This window comes from Notothenia coriiceps, unplaced genomic scaffold (genome assembly GCF_000735185.1).
Source record: "Notothenia coriiceps isolate Sejong01 unplaced genomic scaffold, NC01 NC01_scaffold00003129, whole genome shotgun sequence".
Lineage (NCBI taxonomy): Eukaryota > Metazoa > Chordata > Actinopteri > Perciformes > Nototheniidae > Notothenia > Notothenia coriiceps.
In genome coordinates, this window is record NW_011335830.1 from 93349 (window position 1) to 111856 (window position 18508).

General features: G+C 39.3%; 1 protein-coding gene across 1 annotated transcript in view; it reads left to right on the forward strand.

Annotated features, from left to right (window-relative positions):
* LOC104941103 (transmembrane protein 65) overlaps positions 1-18508 on the forward strand; it is a 34804-nt gene that overhangs the window by 2850 nt on the left and 13446 nt on the right. Inside the window, exons 3-5 of the mRNA XM_010766151.1 lie at positions 11727-11771; positions 15110-15177; positions 16282-16336. Coding sequence (XP_010764453.1) covers positions 11727-11771; positions 15110-15177; positions 16282-16336 — 168 coding nt within the window. The remainder of the gene's footprint in view (positions 1-11726; positions 11772-15109; positions 15178-16281; positions 16337-18508) is intronic.

The window sequence follows — 18508 nt, forward strand, 5'->3', positions numbered from 1 at the left end:
CAAGGCGTTTCAATGAGATTCTCCATGCTCGGAGCTCCTAATAATACATCATTATTTTCCTGTCCGATGTGGATGATTGCATCCGGACCACATGCTCCGAGCGAGTAATATCAACACTGAACTGAGTGGTAAATCCTTGATGATCCTCATGGTGGTGGGTTTAATATCACACAAAGAGACACAAAGTCTCGCTCTGATTTTGGACCAATGTAACATGTTCAAGTTGCACCAAAGGACATTCAAATCTTACCAGCAAAAATGTTACATCATATAAGTGTGGCATGAAAATAGAGGGATGTTATTACATCTTGAGCCAGATTTAGAGTCCCGACGGTTTCCTGTGAAATGCACCTGATCAAATCAATTGAAATTTCTTGGGTTATTAAAAGAGAACATTTTTTAGGATTAAAACCACTCAAAATTCTCAAACAATTAAGATCATAATAAAATGACTGTAGGCAGAGGACAGGTTCTTTCCTCTTCTCTCACCTGCGGGCCCTGCCTCTGCCATCCTCACTTTCATGTTATTAATACCCTCAGGGATCGTCTTACCTGTGCTGTATCAGGGCTGCAGATTAGCTGAATCAGTGATGCTGATCTCACTCTCTCGCTGGCCTGAATTTATATACCTGAGGGTTATAAGCAGGTTTTCTGAATGTGGAGGAAGCTGGCTGTGTTCTTGTGGTTGAAGCTCACCAGCATATCTTTGTGTTGGGTTGCTTATCTACACTTCCTGTGATTCAGGTCTTCTGAATTTATTGCGGAGTAGTTCATCTGTCCTTTTTTGCTATAGTTTTGGTCTCCACAAAATCCTGTGGGGAATAGCTGCTTCTTTAATTGCTAAATGTTCCACCCTGTTCACCGCCAGGTTCTAACTTTGTTTTTCTGCTGTTTGGTCCTAAGTTTGTATGCTTATTGCTGCAGCTAGAAACTAGTTGTTCACTCAAAAATCGAATTAATGAGTTGAACTTTGCTAAAACAATCTGTAGACCTGAGAAGGAGAACTTCAGTGTCTTTAGTAACATTATTCTGCTAGTCCAAACAAACAACCCCTTTCACGTCTCTTCCATTGGTTAAAGCATACTGTGCTGCAAAGGGAGTATTGGTGCATTAGGGAAGGCTTAGTTATTATGATCTGTTTTCAGATTTAACAACTTAACTCATAATTCTTTAGAAGTGGTGGTACACAGTCTGGGGTCAAATTTACTTTGTCTTTTGTTTTAATGACAAACAGCTATTTCTAGTTAGGTCTTCATTCATTTTTCTTCATGAAAAGTGGTTAAATTGTATCAGAGAAATGTGGAACATACAAAAGTACATTTAACTTGCTGGATGGGATCGAGGCTTCATTTAGGAGGGTCAAAATATTGGTAGAGATTCCTCGTTCTCCCCATTATTTGAAGAAAGTATTAGAGTTAGAAGACAGAGTTGTTCATATCTGAACATTGGGAGTTGTTTCAAAGATAATTAATTAAATTACGTCTCAAGACAGTTCTTAATAATAATAATAATAAGACTAACCCCTTAGAGCAGAGTAAAGTGTGGATTTTGATGATTCATCGTCATGAACAAGGTCTCAGTAATTAAATTGTCAGAGACCATTTAGTGATACTACTACACAGCTCCTGGCACTGAAAATAAATATTGGGCTGCGGCAAAAAGATAAATGTTTGTGTTATTTCCTACCCATGTTTTGCAATTAAGCATGGTAACAACGTAAAATGGGACTGGGATTATATTATGATGAACTATTAGTTGGAATGATATGATTTACTGAAAGACAAATGCTGCATCACGTAATCTGACAACCTTCTTAGATTTGAATCAGTTGATTCCATACTATCTTAACATTTTGATCTATTCCCTTTTATTGGAGAAATATCACAATCACAGGAAACAGGAGTCATCCTTACATTCTAATAGAATTGTCAAAAGTGTAGAGAATTGAAGCAATGACTTATAGGAGCAGGAGAGGAGAGCAGCAGCAGATAAAGGAAGCAGCCGGAGTTCCTTGTGTTCCATCTGGCCCCCTGTGATCCTCAGATACCGAGTGACTCAGTGACATCCAGCACACTTCCATGCTTTCCCACAGACCTGCTGGTGAAGAAGAAAACGTGAGAGGAATTGAGATGGAAGCTATTTCCCTTCATGGCCCAGAGGATGGAAACGTAATGTACACGGAAAGCTAAATAGAGATGCAAAAGAGGAAAACACAGCAAGTAAAGGGGGGCGTCTGGATCAACTTTATGACTTTCACTTCAGTGACCCTTAAAGGACCCCTATTATACTGTTTTTCATCAATATATTATAGTTCTCAGATATATACAAAACATGTCTCTGAAGTGTTTGGCTCGAAATACCAAACAGATCATTGTAGCATCCCATAAACCCCTCTGTTTCAGCCCTGTTTCAAAAGTGCAGATTCTGTGTCTGTAGCTTTAAATGCAAATTAGCTGCTGCTGGCCACGCCCCTCTGCGAGATGTTTGTTTAGAAAAACATAATGGTACTCTAGGAGGAGACTCAGCTGATAAGCTGGGTGGGGGTTACCTTGGTTGGTGATTGGTTGCACAACCCAAAAAAACATTGTGACATCACAAAGTGGCCAAAATCTGATCAGCTCATTTTCAGACAGATTGTTATATACAGTAAATGGATCAGGACGAAAAGAGAGGGAACATTTTTTCCTGAAACTTTCAGAATCTCTTAACACAGACGCGACACATATTTATGTATAAAAGACATACAAACAAGTGGAATTTGCATAATAGGTGACCTTTATGATTGTACTACAAAGTGGGCATATCAGGGGCATTAACAAACATGCTCTTTCTTTCATTTTCTTTTACGACCTGTCATTTATTTCTCCTAACGTTTGAAACCCTTTATGTTTCAAAGCTTCAATCCTGTTTCCTCATGTTTGTCTGTTCCGAAAAGGATGGCGCATATTTGCTATGCTGAGTGTGTTGCTCTAATAGGGCCTGCTGATATCGTATTCCACCTCTGATGTTGAAAGGGGAAACCATATCCGGTCTGTCCGCCTTTCAGATATAGCCTCATTGCCTAAACTGACAAAGGAGACCACCTTTTTATTCCTCCATCCCGCCACAGGTCTCATAGTCATGCTAATTCACACACACTGCTGCATAATGGTAGTCCATGGTGACATTTAACCTGCCGTGACCCATGCTCAATCACAATTCTCTTCAGGCTGGTATGAAAAAAAAGGACTGGCATTGTTGAGAATTTGCAAGTCAATGATGCCTCCCATTATGCTGTTAATTGCCTTTACTAAATAGCAATAGTGATTATCGCTGAGTTAGGCTACTTGGATTAATAACCTGCCAGACACTCAGCTTGGTTTCTGTCCGCTGGACATTGCTGTGACTGGTAATTTATTAACAGAAAACCCAACATTCATCACACAGACTGTAATAACAAACAGTATGTATTTATTGAGAGTAGTTTGCTGCCAACAACAGAGCTGCATCCATTAACACATAATCATTCTCCGCACGCCAAGGATACTTTCACTGAGTGTTTTTTCATTGGAAACTTAGTTTGAACTGCAATGTGTGCTGAACCCAAGTGCTACCTGCTATTGGTGATGACTGAAAAAAAAAAAAAAGCAGATTGATGTTGATCATGATAGGGGATTTTTTCCCCATATAGCATTTTACCACAACTGACTGTTGCTAAGCCTGTTCAAATGTTACAAGTGTCAGTTTACAATGACAACAGTGACAGATCAATTTTGTTAGTCTTTTCTTTGAAATTGTTTTCCCTGGGATTGGATGGGGGGATAGGCAAAAGTAGGCTTCCAAATACAGTTCATTTTGCTGGCCTAAATGACAACTGTCAGAGATAAACTTTATTATCTATAACTAGCGAGCTAATTTAGCTTACTTAGCTTCCTAATTTGGATACAAATGCTGCCCCTGATATGTTTCAAAACAAGAGCTCAGTCAGGGGTCTTAATTGTGTATGATAACTTAACATGAAATCAAGCTTATGATAATGAAACACTCCTTGCCCTTTGAAAGTAACCCTTAGTTAGCCTACTGTAGGAAGAAGCAAGTTAGCCAGGCATGCTAATGTAGCTTTTGAGAGCAGCTGACCTGTAATCCATTACTTGTGCAAATGTTTTACTAATAACACTGACATTAAGAATCACTATATTTAAAACTTGTGATTTGTTGTTATACATAGAAAGCCTCATTTTCAAATGATGAGTCTTTGTAAGAGGGAAATGTGCCATATTGAGCCAAGTATGTGAGATTGTCTTCTAGTTGGCAATCTGGTTTATGATTCAATTAAACTAAAAGAGAGAAAGAAAGTCACTGCATATGGCTCTTCTTATTTGTGACAGATGGATCAAGTCATGAACCAAATTACACAGGCACCACAGAAGCCTGGTAATAATATTATGCACAGCAGGTTGTGTTTGATATTCAAGGTGGGGCTTGTTTTTGTGAGTCTGTCCTTTCGATCACAAGGTTATGAACTTGACAGTTTAAGGGACAGAGATGGATCGGTTTCTGTTCGGAGTTTGCAGGGGAAAATATGATAACACACTTTCTCTGCCATTTCTGATGCTATTATGGTCTCCTCACTGTCCTCTCATCTCTCCTACTCTTATCCCTTTCACACTTATGTGAGGTGTACTGTAACACACTATACATCACACCTCCTTGTTTTCTCCTTGGTTTGTCCCTCAGAGGCTTCTGTAACTGACCTTGCTACACAGTCACCATGGCTGCCACTGCAGTCCCTCAAGACCTCAGTCAGCCCTTATTGGAGATGATCAGTTTAACATTTCCCTCAAGGGTTGTATTTACTGCTTTGAAATACTTCCAAGTTTAACTTCGATAAATACTAGGCTGCCTATTTCACTAGCTTGTCCGTGGACCAGCCTGTTGGAAGTATATACAGTATATTGAATCTGCATCATAGAAAATCATTTTCTTTTTAGCAGCCTGCTTTGTTATATCTGCCTGACGTGTTAGTCGAATACTTACTCTCCTTTTAGCTCACCAACAACTACAAAAACAAAATTCCACTATGCTAACAAGCTAGCAAACTGCTGCTTTTTGTTACTGGGGATGCACTGTACAGCTTTTCACAAAAGAAAACTGCTACCGTCTGTGCCTGGAGCCAAAATTCACATTTTGAAAACAGAAGGTGTTGACCCAGGTCCCTTGCTTATGCAACAAGAACAGTAAAACAGCACCAGTAGTGAACAATAGAGCATGGTAAACAGCACTCGCATGGCTGAAACCACCTGGAATAGTCAGTGCATAACAATTGTACATTTGTGTAGAACCTGGTTAAAGATGCAGGTTTGTGCCAATTTCTCATTGTTGCAAATTCCCTGCATTTGCTATGTACAATAACAGCCATCCATTAAAAACACAAAGTCGTCCCACACTAAGAAGGAGCATAAAAGAGAAACTGGAATATGGTTTGTACACAGCTAAACTAAGGTTCTAAGTAGCATTAGAAACACCTGTGCAGTACCGTTGAAGAATATGGGCTTTGATTCTAGTAATCTGGTCAATGACTAATTGACAGCCAGGACGCCAGGTGCATGTAATTAACTGCAATTAACTTGAGTGAAAACAGGTTTTTGTATAATGAGGGCTGATGCAGGATTTGGATCCACTTGCATCATAACTGTGGTGAGCACTTTATGTTATATAAGTGGAATCTGTGGTCCTGTATCCCCATCTTTATGGGAGAAAATGTAATACAGGAAATACGATGATAGTGTTCTTACTAGCACATTTTATTATTGGTATAAGCACTTCATGTTAAATGCATGGCTTCCAAGTACCTTTATCTCTGTTGTTAACTGTCTTCAGTGTGCGGCTCTCTGAGTTATTTTAGGCAGTCACTTGATCAATTAAAAATATATCTCTTTTTATCATATGCTATTCTTTGCTTCGTCCTTCATTACTGGCTGGGTGCCAACTTCAAGACGGAGAGGAAGCAAGGCTATTCTCTTATTTTCCCTGCTGTCGCTTGTGGTTTGTCTGGGGGGTATTTTCAAGGAGTTGTGGTTGTTTTTGTCTGTTTCTGTGTTTTGTCTCAGGCCCTCCACAGCTTCGCTAATTGGCACTCAGGGAATGCACTGGTGTATATATTTGTCTACCTGCCATCTAGAGTTCGCTGAACCCACAGGGGGGAAAAGATACTTTGCTGAAATGTAAGGCTTCTGTTTTTGTGTGGTCATGCACCAGTGCTTTTGAATTCCCTCTCACAAGGGTACACTGACTACTTATTATTTTCTCCTCAGCAGACAGACTATATTAAGTTGTGAGGTGACTTTTAAAAGTCCTCCTGTAGACATGTAAAAGGGACTAGAACAAGATAGACTTTCTTTCAAATGTGCATTTATATGCAAATCTACAGCTTTAAGGTAGACTCATTCTGCCTGAACTACGTTAGACTAAATAGATGGAGAAATATATAATTGAGTATTGATTGCTTTCCATTTGGTTGTAAACTTTTTTTTGTGCAAATAATTTCTCCAACAAATATCAATTCAACCTAAAATGTACAAAACCTTATGCTATAAAAAGTTTTTTCCCCAAAATGTTTCTCTTATTTTTTGTTTATTAATGACTGTCCCTGCCACTGACCCCCATTCTGCGTGCTGTGAAATTTGCTCTTTCCTGCCTCATAAATCACCGGAGAATATCAAGGTGCAGTGCGGGTGATGAATGGATGTAGCCTTCTATTGTTTCTGTTCTACTGATCTCACAGACACACACGGATACAGTATATGCATGCTTGGTCACACACATCAGAACAATAGGCTTGCACACAAAATGAAGACAATAATACAATGATGATATAAATCCGTACAGATAAACACACACACACACACACACACACACACACACACACACACACACACACACACACACCCACACTCACTCTGCAGTCTGTGATGTATCAAACCACACTCTGATGCACTCTGTGTGAGAAAGTGAACTAAAAATCTATAAAGTCCTTCGGTGACAACAATTATGTTTCTTAGTACAGCCCACTCTCACACACACAAACTGCATTGTACTGCAATAAAAAATGCCCTTGCAAAGGTTATTTTTTCTACCTCTGTAACACAAACGCCTGAATTGGCAGAAAAACGTATATATACTCTTATCATTTTCATTCACTATACAGACACACAAGCATGTATTGGTCATTAATACGTTTTGCAGAGAAAGAGCTTGGCTTTTCTCATGCTTATCTCTAAATCTAAAACTCTGTTGTTCACACATTTCATGCCGCGCTGGCACCAAAAGTGTGGACTGATCCAATTGTCTCGGTAAAACAAAGACAGGGAAGCGTGACTTTTTCACATCCTTAAACAATCACAGCAAACAAGAAGTTGAGTGCTAATGGTTGCCTCTTCGAACAGACACTTTTAGAGCAGCAAGCAGCAAGTAAAGCCAAAATGCTAAGGCTAAAGCCAGCACAGCAGTATATTATAATTATTTATGAAGATGAGTTGGAGGTCTGGCTGTCTGTGTAGGCCATACAGTTTCACATCAATAGGAGATTAAACAGGCTGCCAGACAAAGCACATTATCATTCAGATGCTGAAGTGAATTTTGAGATGACATGAATATCACAGTTTTTAAAAATGCTGTGGCAGTATGGCTCGATTGCTTTGCCAGTCACAAAATGTACTGCCCAACTGTTTGACTGTGTGAAATGCACTACAAACATTCACACCCTGCTTGGGTTGATTTGCAATAGACGTGATGATCCCCTGACTTTTCATCTAGCACCATCATCAAGTCCAATATCTTTGTTAATTGAGGTTCTTTAGATAAGCCCATAGTGTAACTGCACATATACTTTCATTTGCTATTTACATTTTCTCTGTTTTCTTTTTTAATTGTGCAATAAAACATACAAAACATCTAAATAGTTTAAGTTTCTCACTCCAAACTAAATGCTAAAAATGCTGGGAAGACCAAGATTTGTGGGACGTGCATATGATAATTATTGTATCTGATTTGGCCCTCAACAGTTGAGATCTGTGCCCAAATCACAAGATGTGCTGTGCAGGTATTTCTGCAGTATGAGGGTCCAAGATAAGAGAGGCTTCAAGACGAATGAAACATGGCTGCTTTGGTATTTAATCATGCTCGTGGTTAGCTACTTACCAAAGGCAATAAATGTTTTCAGCACTCCCGTCAGTTGTAATTGAATTCTCTTGACACATACGCTCTGGGGAGTTGAGATAGCATGCAATCAATACTTTATACCACTGCAGTTCTGGGCCAATAGTCTGCCAGGTCAGCTCTGCAGCTCTAATACATATCTGGATGAAGCCCAGTGGATTGGGAGGGGAAGATCTTCAGGGATTTTGTATCTCATTAATGGGATTTCTCATGTGAGTGGTGATGGGACGGTGACTCGCCTGTAATTTCATTCTTTTTAAGTAATTGGAGAATATAGCAGGAACTTGCTTCTGATTTGGAGCGCAAGGCTGTATTGCATACTCCTTTCCTTCTTAAAATTGGACGGATAGAAAAATGTTGGCCATTCAATGTATGGCCATCAGCCCTCTGGGAAATAGTTTGGTGAGACAAAACTTTGTGAAGAAAATTATCAACTGGGCATTTTATCTTCGCCCAAATGTTATCCATCAATGAGGAAGAAGGATCTTTCAGAAACTGGAAAATCAGTCTTGGCCCAGACAACAGATGTTTCTTCTTTTCAAGAATAATGTTTTGAAAAGTCAGTTTAAAGATCCTTACACACATAAGGACGATAGATGTCGATAGATGTCTAGCCGTCGATGAGCGTCCTGTTGCCCTACTCAGATTTGTGTGTCCCGCCCCGTCGTGTCTTTTCGGCCGTGCCGACACTTTCCGCCGGCTGTCGGTAAAAGGCCGTCGGCTAAAGATATCACTGATTGGCTGTTCAGCTTACCGAATCAGTGCATGAGAAGCGAAACGGAAGTGAGGGACCCAAACACACTATTAAGAAGGCAAATCTGAGATTTCAATTGAACTCCAGCTCTCGACACAGGTTCGGGAAAGCTCCATGAGCTTCTCGTTTTAGAGTGAAAATGGAACGCACAGGCTATTTGTTGTTTGTTTATATCACGCAGTCTGTTCTTCTTCTCTCGGTTATCACGCAGTCTGTTCTTCTTCTCTCGGTTATCACGCAGTCTGTCTTCCGGTTGTTGCCTCTTTTGAATGAAGAATACACACTACCGCCGCCTGCTGGTAAGGAGAGTTATTGCCACTCACGCATGTGCAGTTTGTACGTGCTACTTGGCCGGCGGCTGAAGTCTTTGCGGTGTGTTCCAGTGTGATTGTTGGCCAAGACGCAGGAGACGTGAGGCGACACAACAATCAGGTCCGTCGGGACGTGTTCTTTGGTGTCAGTTTGGTGTGTAGGCCCCTTTAGGGGACAAATCTTTCATGAATTAGTCTAGGTTAACGTTCATGTCTATTATACTGTACTATCGTCCCTCAAAGCTGTTAGCACATCAACCAGCTAACTGACCTTCCAGTGTTGTGGTTGATACAACTGATATTAACAGTAGATCTTGCATGAAAAAAAGAGTGGCAAGCTGAGTATAACATATTTTTCTTTCTCTGAGTAACGGCCCGTCCACACGGAAGCGTGCGTTGCTTCAACGGAGACGCTTCCCATTCTCTTTGAATGGGGTGACGTCATGCTTTGCCGAACTGCATTATGGTTCCGTCGCGTCGCTTTGCCTCTGTTGCTCGCTTCGAAAGTTGAGAAAAGTTCAATTTTTCAAGCGTCGTCAAATCATATGCCAGTACAAGCTCTAGCCAATCAAACCGCGTGCTTGTGTGTCCAGGGCGGGAGATTAATGTGATTGGTTGTTTTTCGCACGCCAGACACGCCCACCGGCAAGCTTCAAGGCACGCTGCCGTGTGGACCATGGATGTATAATAAGAACTGGATACAGCGTGGGAGGCGGGGTCTCGTTCTTTCCTATGAGATCTGCTCATTGGCACATGAAGTCAAAATGGCCCAACTTTTGAGAGAGCGAAACGTCACAGATTACCCGTCATGCCTGGCTGCCAGAGCAGAAGAACCCGTATGTGCGCTCACAGAGCATGCGCTCCTTAAGCCCCGCCCCCTGAGCTCCCACTCTCTGCCTCACTAGAATGAATGGAGAGAGAAAATAAATCTAGATTTGGCTTTTAGTGCATTTTACAACTTTAAGGACCAAATGATTCTAATAAGGGCTATAAAATAGTTAATTTATAGTTTATTTAGTTACAAAAAAATTATCCACCGGTTTACAGACGTCTCTTTCCCCATGTTAGTCAATGGGAAAAAGTAGTTTTGGGCCGGGTGACGTCACGGACTGATACGGCAGTTGCAGTACCGCCGTTTGGACACAACGAATGTTGGGCACAGTCAGGCGCACTTCCTGGGGGCTTGGTGTGGATTTACTGTAACAAAGTCTAATTATCAATTTGAAATTATTGAATGCGGATGAGGTTTTTAGTTATTTTTATTTAAAAAATTTAGGCAATTCACTGTTTATGAACTTATCGAAGTTTCAAATGCTTGTATGGAAAATTGCATGGCTTCGCAGTACCTTTGAAATGTTCAAGTCTCATTTAAAGTCTTACAGCAATTGTTGTTATGTAACAGCATCAGCTGATCAGCTGAGGTTTCAGTGAGATAAGTGAGGATTTGATGCATCAGCTTACAGAAGGGCACAGGGGGAATCGTTGAAAGTCTTTAATTAAAAGCTAGAAGCACCCATGAATGACGTTTTAATGGAGAGAAATGTGTTTCGGCACAGCCATCAGTCTTCCTGTGTTAGGATATTCATCTCTGTTGCTTTCTTCCTCTCTTGTAGTTTGATAGATTATGTTATTGTACCTTAGAGAATTTAGCAAAAGCTGTCAAATGAGACAAAGCCTTTACACTTCTCTAAGGGAATTAGAAAGATAATATTTCATAAGGCAGTGCAGAAGCAGGAGTTAATGACAGTTTGTGTGCGAAAATAATAAGGATGATGAACATATACTAGTGTTAGTGTGGGTGCTTCAGTGAATGTGTGAGCTTTATTTTAAGGGCACTCCCTGAGGTGAAGAATTGTCCGTTGTTTTGTCAGCAACATGAGACGGGGGTTGAACTGAAGGCTCTGGCCTGACGCTCGTAATGCGACACTGAGTCATGAAAGGAAAGGAGGAAGTGAGGTGGGGTGGGGACAGCGGACAGGAGGGAGGCAGATGTTTTGTTTCTTTCTTTGTATTTTGTGATGTTACAGCCTAAACTTTATATATTAAAAGATGGATAATTCGTTTTTAATGTTTTAGTTTTAATGCCTACTCTAGGAAATGACCAGCTATTTAAAATGACCTTATAAATACTTAGAGTAAGTTCTTGGCACACACACACACACACACACACACACACACACACACACACACACACTATAAGCAGGGTACCTCTGAGTCCTGACTGGCAGCAGAATCATCATTCTTCACGTCGCCTTTCTCCTTCTCCATCTCTCACTCAGGGGAGGGGGCAAACAGGGACATGCTCTTTGCTCCTCTTCCTCGCTTCCTTTCATCTCCTCTAACACATTGCTTGCTCAAATGTTCTCCTCTATCTCCCCTTTGCCTTTTCCCCTTCATGTTGACGCAGGCCACAGGCGATGCAGAAGCTTTGTAATACATTTCTCCTTCTCTTTCTTCTTTTTCAGGTCAGATTGAAGTTTCAGCCCCTACTTCAGGAGAGCTCAGATATAGTAAGCATTCTCATTACATTGTAATATTGCCCTATGCTTTAAAAGGAATTGCATGTATGTGGTTATGTGTATTTAATTATTTTCTGTATTTAGAGTGGTTAAAGGAGTACTTGATTAATAAATATATTCTCCTTAAACCTGCATGGCCGCCTGTTTTGACATTGCTCATTTAACGGTCTATGAAGCAGGAAGATTAATGAAGATCATTCTTAATGAACGTTAATGAGCCGGGTGTTGTGGTTTCAATGTTGATACTTTCTTTCCATGTCCTCTCCAAAGGACAGGGAATACATGCTGCAGGTGGCTTTGTGGGTTTTACGTTTTCCATCTGCAGATATGGCATTAGATATTGCACCTGATGTAGCAAACACATGGGTACCCAAGGATATATATTAAAGCTGATTCTACTGTACAGTTCAAATCATCTTATGACTTTATGACACAAAGCACACAATATTAAGCTATTACATCATGCTGTACACTGTGCTTGAGTCCTTTACAGTTCCCACAACAGTTAGCAGAGTACAACACAAACACACATACACATACTCAAAAGCTGTTAAATAGAAAAAGAAAACAAACAGTCCAGATATCAAGACTAAGACTGTGTCTCCTCACTGTAAACAGACTCCTTGTACTCCAGCTGCTGTACAGTAGCAGGCACTGTCTGAACAGTTAATGACCCTTTATATCGTATATTTATTGATTAATGTTTATGGTTTGTAAGATCCAACTGTTCCTTCCACTGAAGCTGTTCCTGTGGTTAGTAAATACTATAATTTACAAGGCAAAAACCGGAAGAATTGCATGATCTATTACAAATTGTTATAACATTTAAAGTTAGTTTAAATAAACAGAATTAGCACAGTGCAGAGTGATGGGGAAAAGGACAGGCCCTAAAGAAGATCACTAAATGTAACAACATTTGCAGCACTCTGTATTTGGTGTGAGATGTTATTTAGTTTAGATCTATAGAATGTGTGAGCAGATAAATTCCCAGTTAATATTGAAGGTGACAGACTCACACCTGCACACACTCAGCTAAAAATAGGCATACTTCACTCTGCGCTGCTCAAGTAGTGGCATGCCCTCAGATCTCTCTCCTCCTGCTTCCAGCTGCTTGGTATGGTTCATATCAACTTGTGATCATTGATTTGATCCTGTCCAAAAGCAAAGACTTTCACTATGAGTAGAAACCGAGACATTGTGTGAGAGATCTCTCATCTAAAGCTCAGTGTTTTCTGCACAGCCGAATGAAAAAAATATGTACTCGGCTGTTGCCGTAGCAACAGCGTCAAACACAACAGTCGGGATTTTCCTCAAGACAGCAGCGTTTTTGTGTTGTGTATATCAATGCCTTGCTTATCTCCTACTGGGAGTTTCACGTGACGATGACTTCTGTGGAAAAAGTGTACTTACTGAAAAAAACACATCCACTCAACTTTTGATTCATAACACTCCGACCTAAAAGTCATGAAGTAAGCTTAAAAACTAATAAATGATCAAATCCTTGGTAAAGCTTCATCTCTTTGCAGACTTAACTGAGTAAATGAGACTGCAATTTGGAGCTGAGGTTTGCCAAAGAAAATCTCAACAGTGGTATCGTTTGTTCCAGCAAATCCAAAAAGATAATGATTTTGTGTGTTTTTTAATATTTAAAAAACAAAAGCTGATAATTGTAATCATACCCGTTTTAGTATGCCACTTGCATCGGAAGCTGCTTATAAACTCTCCACAGCTCTGAATGTTTCTTGGCATTAATTAAGATAAGAGTAGGTTGGTTTAGACGCACTGCGATCATAGGGAAAGCACAGAGGGCAGACCTACCATTCCTCTGCACAGAATACAACAGAACAAAAGGTTAATAGCACATGATTACAGTGTGGCCTGATGGCAGTAACTAGGGTAAAGATCAGGCGTGATAAACCCTAACCCTAACCCACTTAAAAATTGAGGAACAGCTTCATAGTCATTTCATTCCTGTAGTGTTCACAAAAAGTACATTTATGGGAACTACTATAGCCAGAGGATTCTATTTTTAATTTCCGCTCTTGGGGAGATAAGGAGTTCTCATTGGGAAATATAATGTGGATATCTTAGTTATCCCTGACGTTAAAAAAAAGCTATGCGGTCCGTTTTAAGTTGGAATAGGCCTTTTACGTCATTGGCAAAAGCTGTGATAGATGACTAAAACATACGGTAGTCATGTCGGAACTGTAGTGCAACAGGTGATGCTTTGTATGAAAGCGTTCTGCAGAGCTAGAATAATAGAATGTCTCCTTCACTTCACTCTTGAGCGTCTAGTTGTTTTTCTTCAGAGAAGCGTAAGGTCTCACCGCTAAGAGATGGAGTGCTCTTCAACATTCAACCAAAGCTGCCCCTGGTGTAGTATTACAGTCAAGTCTGCGTTTAGGAAGTGACTGTGTAGGTGTTTGTATGTAGTCACACTTCAAGATTGGAAATTCTTCTTTTCAATTCAGGCAGAGCTGCAGTAAAACAAGAGCTTGATTAAATACATTAGTGGCATTCAGGAGCTATTATTCTTTAAAGCAATCCCTTTTCTGCAGAACACTAGCTTTAACTTTGCTCAAATTTAAAACCATAATAAGCTAGACCTTTCTCAGGATGTGACATTTGAAATTCACTTTCATCGCAGCAAAATGATATTCCACTGTAGCTTGTCTAAACATGTTACACACACACACACACACACACACACACACACACACACACTCGCTTTACACATGTAAAGGGACAAATACATTACTCTGTGTAAAATATATACATTTTGATAGCTTCTTGGAGGAAATGGAGCTGCTTTATATTCATAACACTACTCACACAAAAGGTCAAGGTTGAATCTCATTCCTTTTTGGATTTTCAAAGATGATACCCATTGGTGCTTTTCCAAATGTGAGGTGGAAAAATATTCAAATGGTCTTGACTGTGCTATAGAAAGTAAAGGGTTATAACCCACATTATAACACATTATGGTACTTTAAAAATATCTATGGGGTTAAATGAATCATTTTATGTCACATATTCTATAAAGTTTAGGGAATAAACTAACAATCTTCACACTTGGATTACACTGTGGATGTTACAAAAAAGCTACAAATGACCTGGTATAACAACATATTAAAACTCTCGTGAATAAATGACTAGATTAGACTATGATTTTCTTTTAAATAGGGACGGGTTTTGTGTCTTGTGAAATAATGTTGTTGTATCTCAGAGGTCTGCTTTGAAATGCTCAATTATGTCTAATGGGTTATTGCATATTAATGAAGACCTTAACACAACTGATGGTGATGTATTGTTTGTTTGTTATTTCACAGTCCTGCTGCACAACGCTATCCCTTTCGTTGGATTTGGATTCCTGGATAACTGCATTATGATCGTAGCTGTAAGTGTGTCCGCTTCATGGAGTTCACTGCGAATACACATTCACTCGGTGTGAAGAGATGGATTTCCACTGAATCTGCGCTTGAATAATATATTGCATGTATTTATGATACTGTAGGAAGCTTTGAAGGAAGCATCAAGGCAAAAAGGAGAAATCTCTTTATTTTATGCTAATGTGTTTATAGCTCAGTATATTTCCTGTCATGTTTGGCACTCTGTCTCTCATCTTCAATCCTTCCATTTCTCATTTCATCTGAAACCATTTTAAGCAGTGTGTCTGCCACAAGCATACCCACGTCTTATTAAGTCTTTGTGAAGTTGTTTAAATAATGAAATCTAACCACAGTGGAACAATGTGATCCTGCTCAGGAAATGAAAATATAATATTCTTCAGCTTCCTTTTAATGTGTGCTTTCACAGCCGGGTTATTTTCTAACCCAGAGATGTTAAATTATTTTAGAGGCATCTACAGGGAAATGAACAGACCATCTGAGATATATATACAAAGGAAAAAACAATAAAGAATATCCTACATCTACAGTAATGACATGGAATAACTTTGCCAAAAAGATAAAGAAAGATTGTGTTGGCACCAAATATTTATCTGCCTGTACTTTTTTAAATCCGTACTTTTTTGATAAACTACTGTACCCTAGATCTTTGGTTGATTTAAGTTTTGTATTATCCACTAAAACCAGGAAACTGAGGGACTGACATTTTAGAAAATATCTTTAAAAGCTTTGTAGTCCAGAATAACCTTTTGTTATGACGCACAGGAGACACTAAGTCAGCCTCCGTTAAATAATTCATTGATGTATTCCTCTCTGAATGTCATGGAGAAAGAACATACAAATACAATATACTCCATGCTATAACTCATACATAAGCTTACACTGATTGTTTGTATTATAACATGGCAAAAATAAATTGAACATTTTAAAATCATACAAATAATAATGATAATAATAACTTTATTTATATAGCACCTTTGATACAGGGGTTTGCAGTTCAAAGTACTTTACATCATTAAGAAATACGACATAAAATCAGTGAAACAATGAAATGAACCATAACGAGTGTGTTTGTGTTTGTTTGTTCCTCCCAGGGAACACATATTGAGTTATCCATCGGAGTGATCCTCGGCATTTCAACTATGGCAGGTAAGGGAATCTCAAGACCTTTATCTAGCTATGTTTTGTTAAGGAAAATGTATATTTGTAATACCAGAGAGAGTCCATTAGGCTGTTAAAAGAGGAAGAGAGATGTTTTTGTTGGATGGTTTTCATTTTTGTGTGACAAAGAAGCAGTGTTTTATCCACAATGTTGTACTTGTATTGATTCTGTAGATTTTAGAAATGTACTGATTTTTATTTAGTTTATTGAGTCAGGAAATGGTTTCATAATATAAATCTGACAAAAGAGAAATGTCCATGATGTTGCTGCAAATCAAACTGTTTCTCTTTCCAAACACAGCTATTAATAAGGAAGTTACATTTCTGTTATGACAGATTTTAACATGATTTCCTTATTTCCAAACTTATGATCTAATTGCTCACTTAATAGCCACTTCTGGGAGGAGAAGAATCTTGAAATAAATGTATATTTGAGTTCAGACATAAGTTTTCTCGGCACAGACTTCAAGTTGTAATCTTCATCTACTTCCAAATTGGAGTGCTGGTATGCCAAATCATATTGGACTCCCAACTCTTTAAAACAGAAATAGAAGAAGGCATTTTCAATTTCAGTGTCGGCAGAATACCCATTCTCATAATGAGGCTTTAATGATAAAGTCACAATTGAAACCTTGCTGTGACACTTATTCAAAAAGCTAACATTAGATAAATAAATAGGAATGAGAGAGAGGCTGCCCTAGATAATGATTATTTCATGACTATAACAAGACAAGCAGAATGTGTTAATATCCACTTTACGTTTGCATTGGAATGTTATCCCATGTTCCCATTCAGCGTATGTGACAGACACTCTGTGGTTACGTCACATTACACTGCATGTGAATGTGGACGGGAGCTTTAAATAGAGGAGCACCGTGAAGCTAGTGAAGCAAAGTAAAAACAACCATTATAAATAATTGCTTAGTATTTCTACCCTTCTGCATATCCTATATCTGCAATCAACACCATCTCTCAGTAAGCATCAGAATGAATGATGGGACTAGTTTTGGGGACACACTCTTTTATTCGTCCCTGCTCCAGCTCAGTCTCTTTACTGTGTTGTTGTCTATGGTGTATAGAAGTTTAAAGGGAGCTGACATTCCCACTTCTGAGTCTTGTCTTTCCTCTTCTGACTCTTTGTTGCTGCTTGTCTGCTTTTGTTTTACCTCAAGCTTTCAAAGACCAAATGTCCTCAGCATACTGAAAGTCTGAAACATGTAGAAGAGCATAAGCTGCTGCTGTAACAGAGGAGGTAAAGGCCTGAAGCATTTTTTATTCTACTCACAAGGAACTGCAAAGATGTGCAAATAAAAACAGAGTAAAGCAAAAAGCAATGGAACATTAAGGGATATAACGTAAAGAGGAGGTCTTTTTATGCTCTCTTTGCGATGCTTATTGTGTGAAACAACTATAACAGGTAATGGATGATTGGATTACGATTAAGCCAAAAGAGCAGCTTCAGGCTTGGTAAGATTTATAGATGAAAGGGTTACAAACTCAGCCAAAGCATGTAATACTAGTTTTTTATGAGGCCTTAGTTTTTTGACAGGCAGACCTTGTTATCTCAGTGGTATAAAGAGATTTGTCAGTGAGCCCCAGCTGCAGAAATACCCCCAAATATTAGTGATTTTTTAACAATGTAGGAAACCACCACTCTGCCACGGATGGAAGAAAAATAGGAAGAGCCTTTATTCTTTCCGCAAGGGCATCCTCATCTCAATCAATCAATCAATCAATGTTTATTTATATAGCCCAATATCACAAATGTTACATTTGTCTCAGTGGACTTCACAGTTTGTACAGAATATCAGTATGACAACACGACACCCTCTCTGTCCTTAGACCCTCACATCGTACAAGGAACACTTCCAGAGAAAACCCACAGTTTAAAGGGAAAAATGGGAGAAACCTCAGGGAGAGCAACAGAGGAGGGATCCCTCTCCCAGGACGGACAGACGTGCAATAGATGCTGTGTGTAAATTGAAGAGATAATACATTTGCAACATAGGTAGTCCAAATGTTTGGAAATGCATGTGTCTATAATAAGAAGATGAATCCACGAGGATGTCAACAATCCTGTGGGACTTATGATCCAGGACCACAGCCACGACTCAAGATCCAGGACTCGCAATCCATGACACAGGACCGCAGGATCATCCA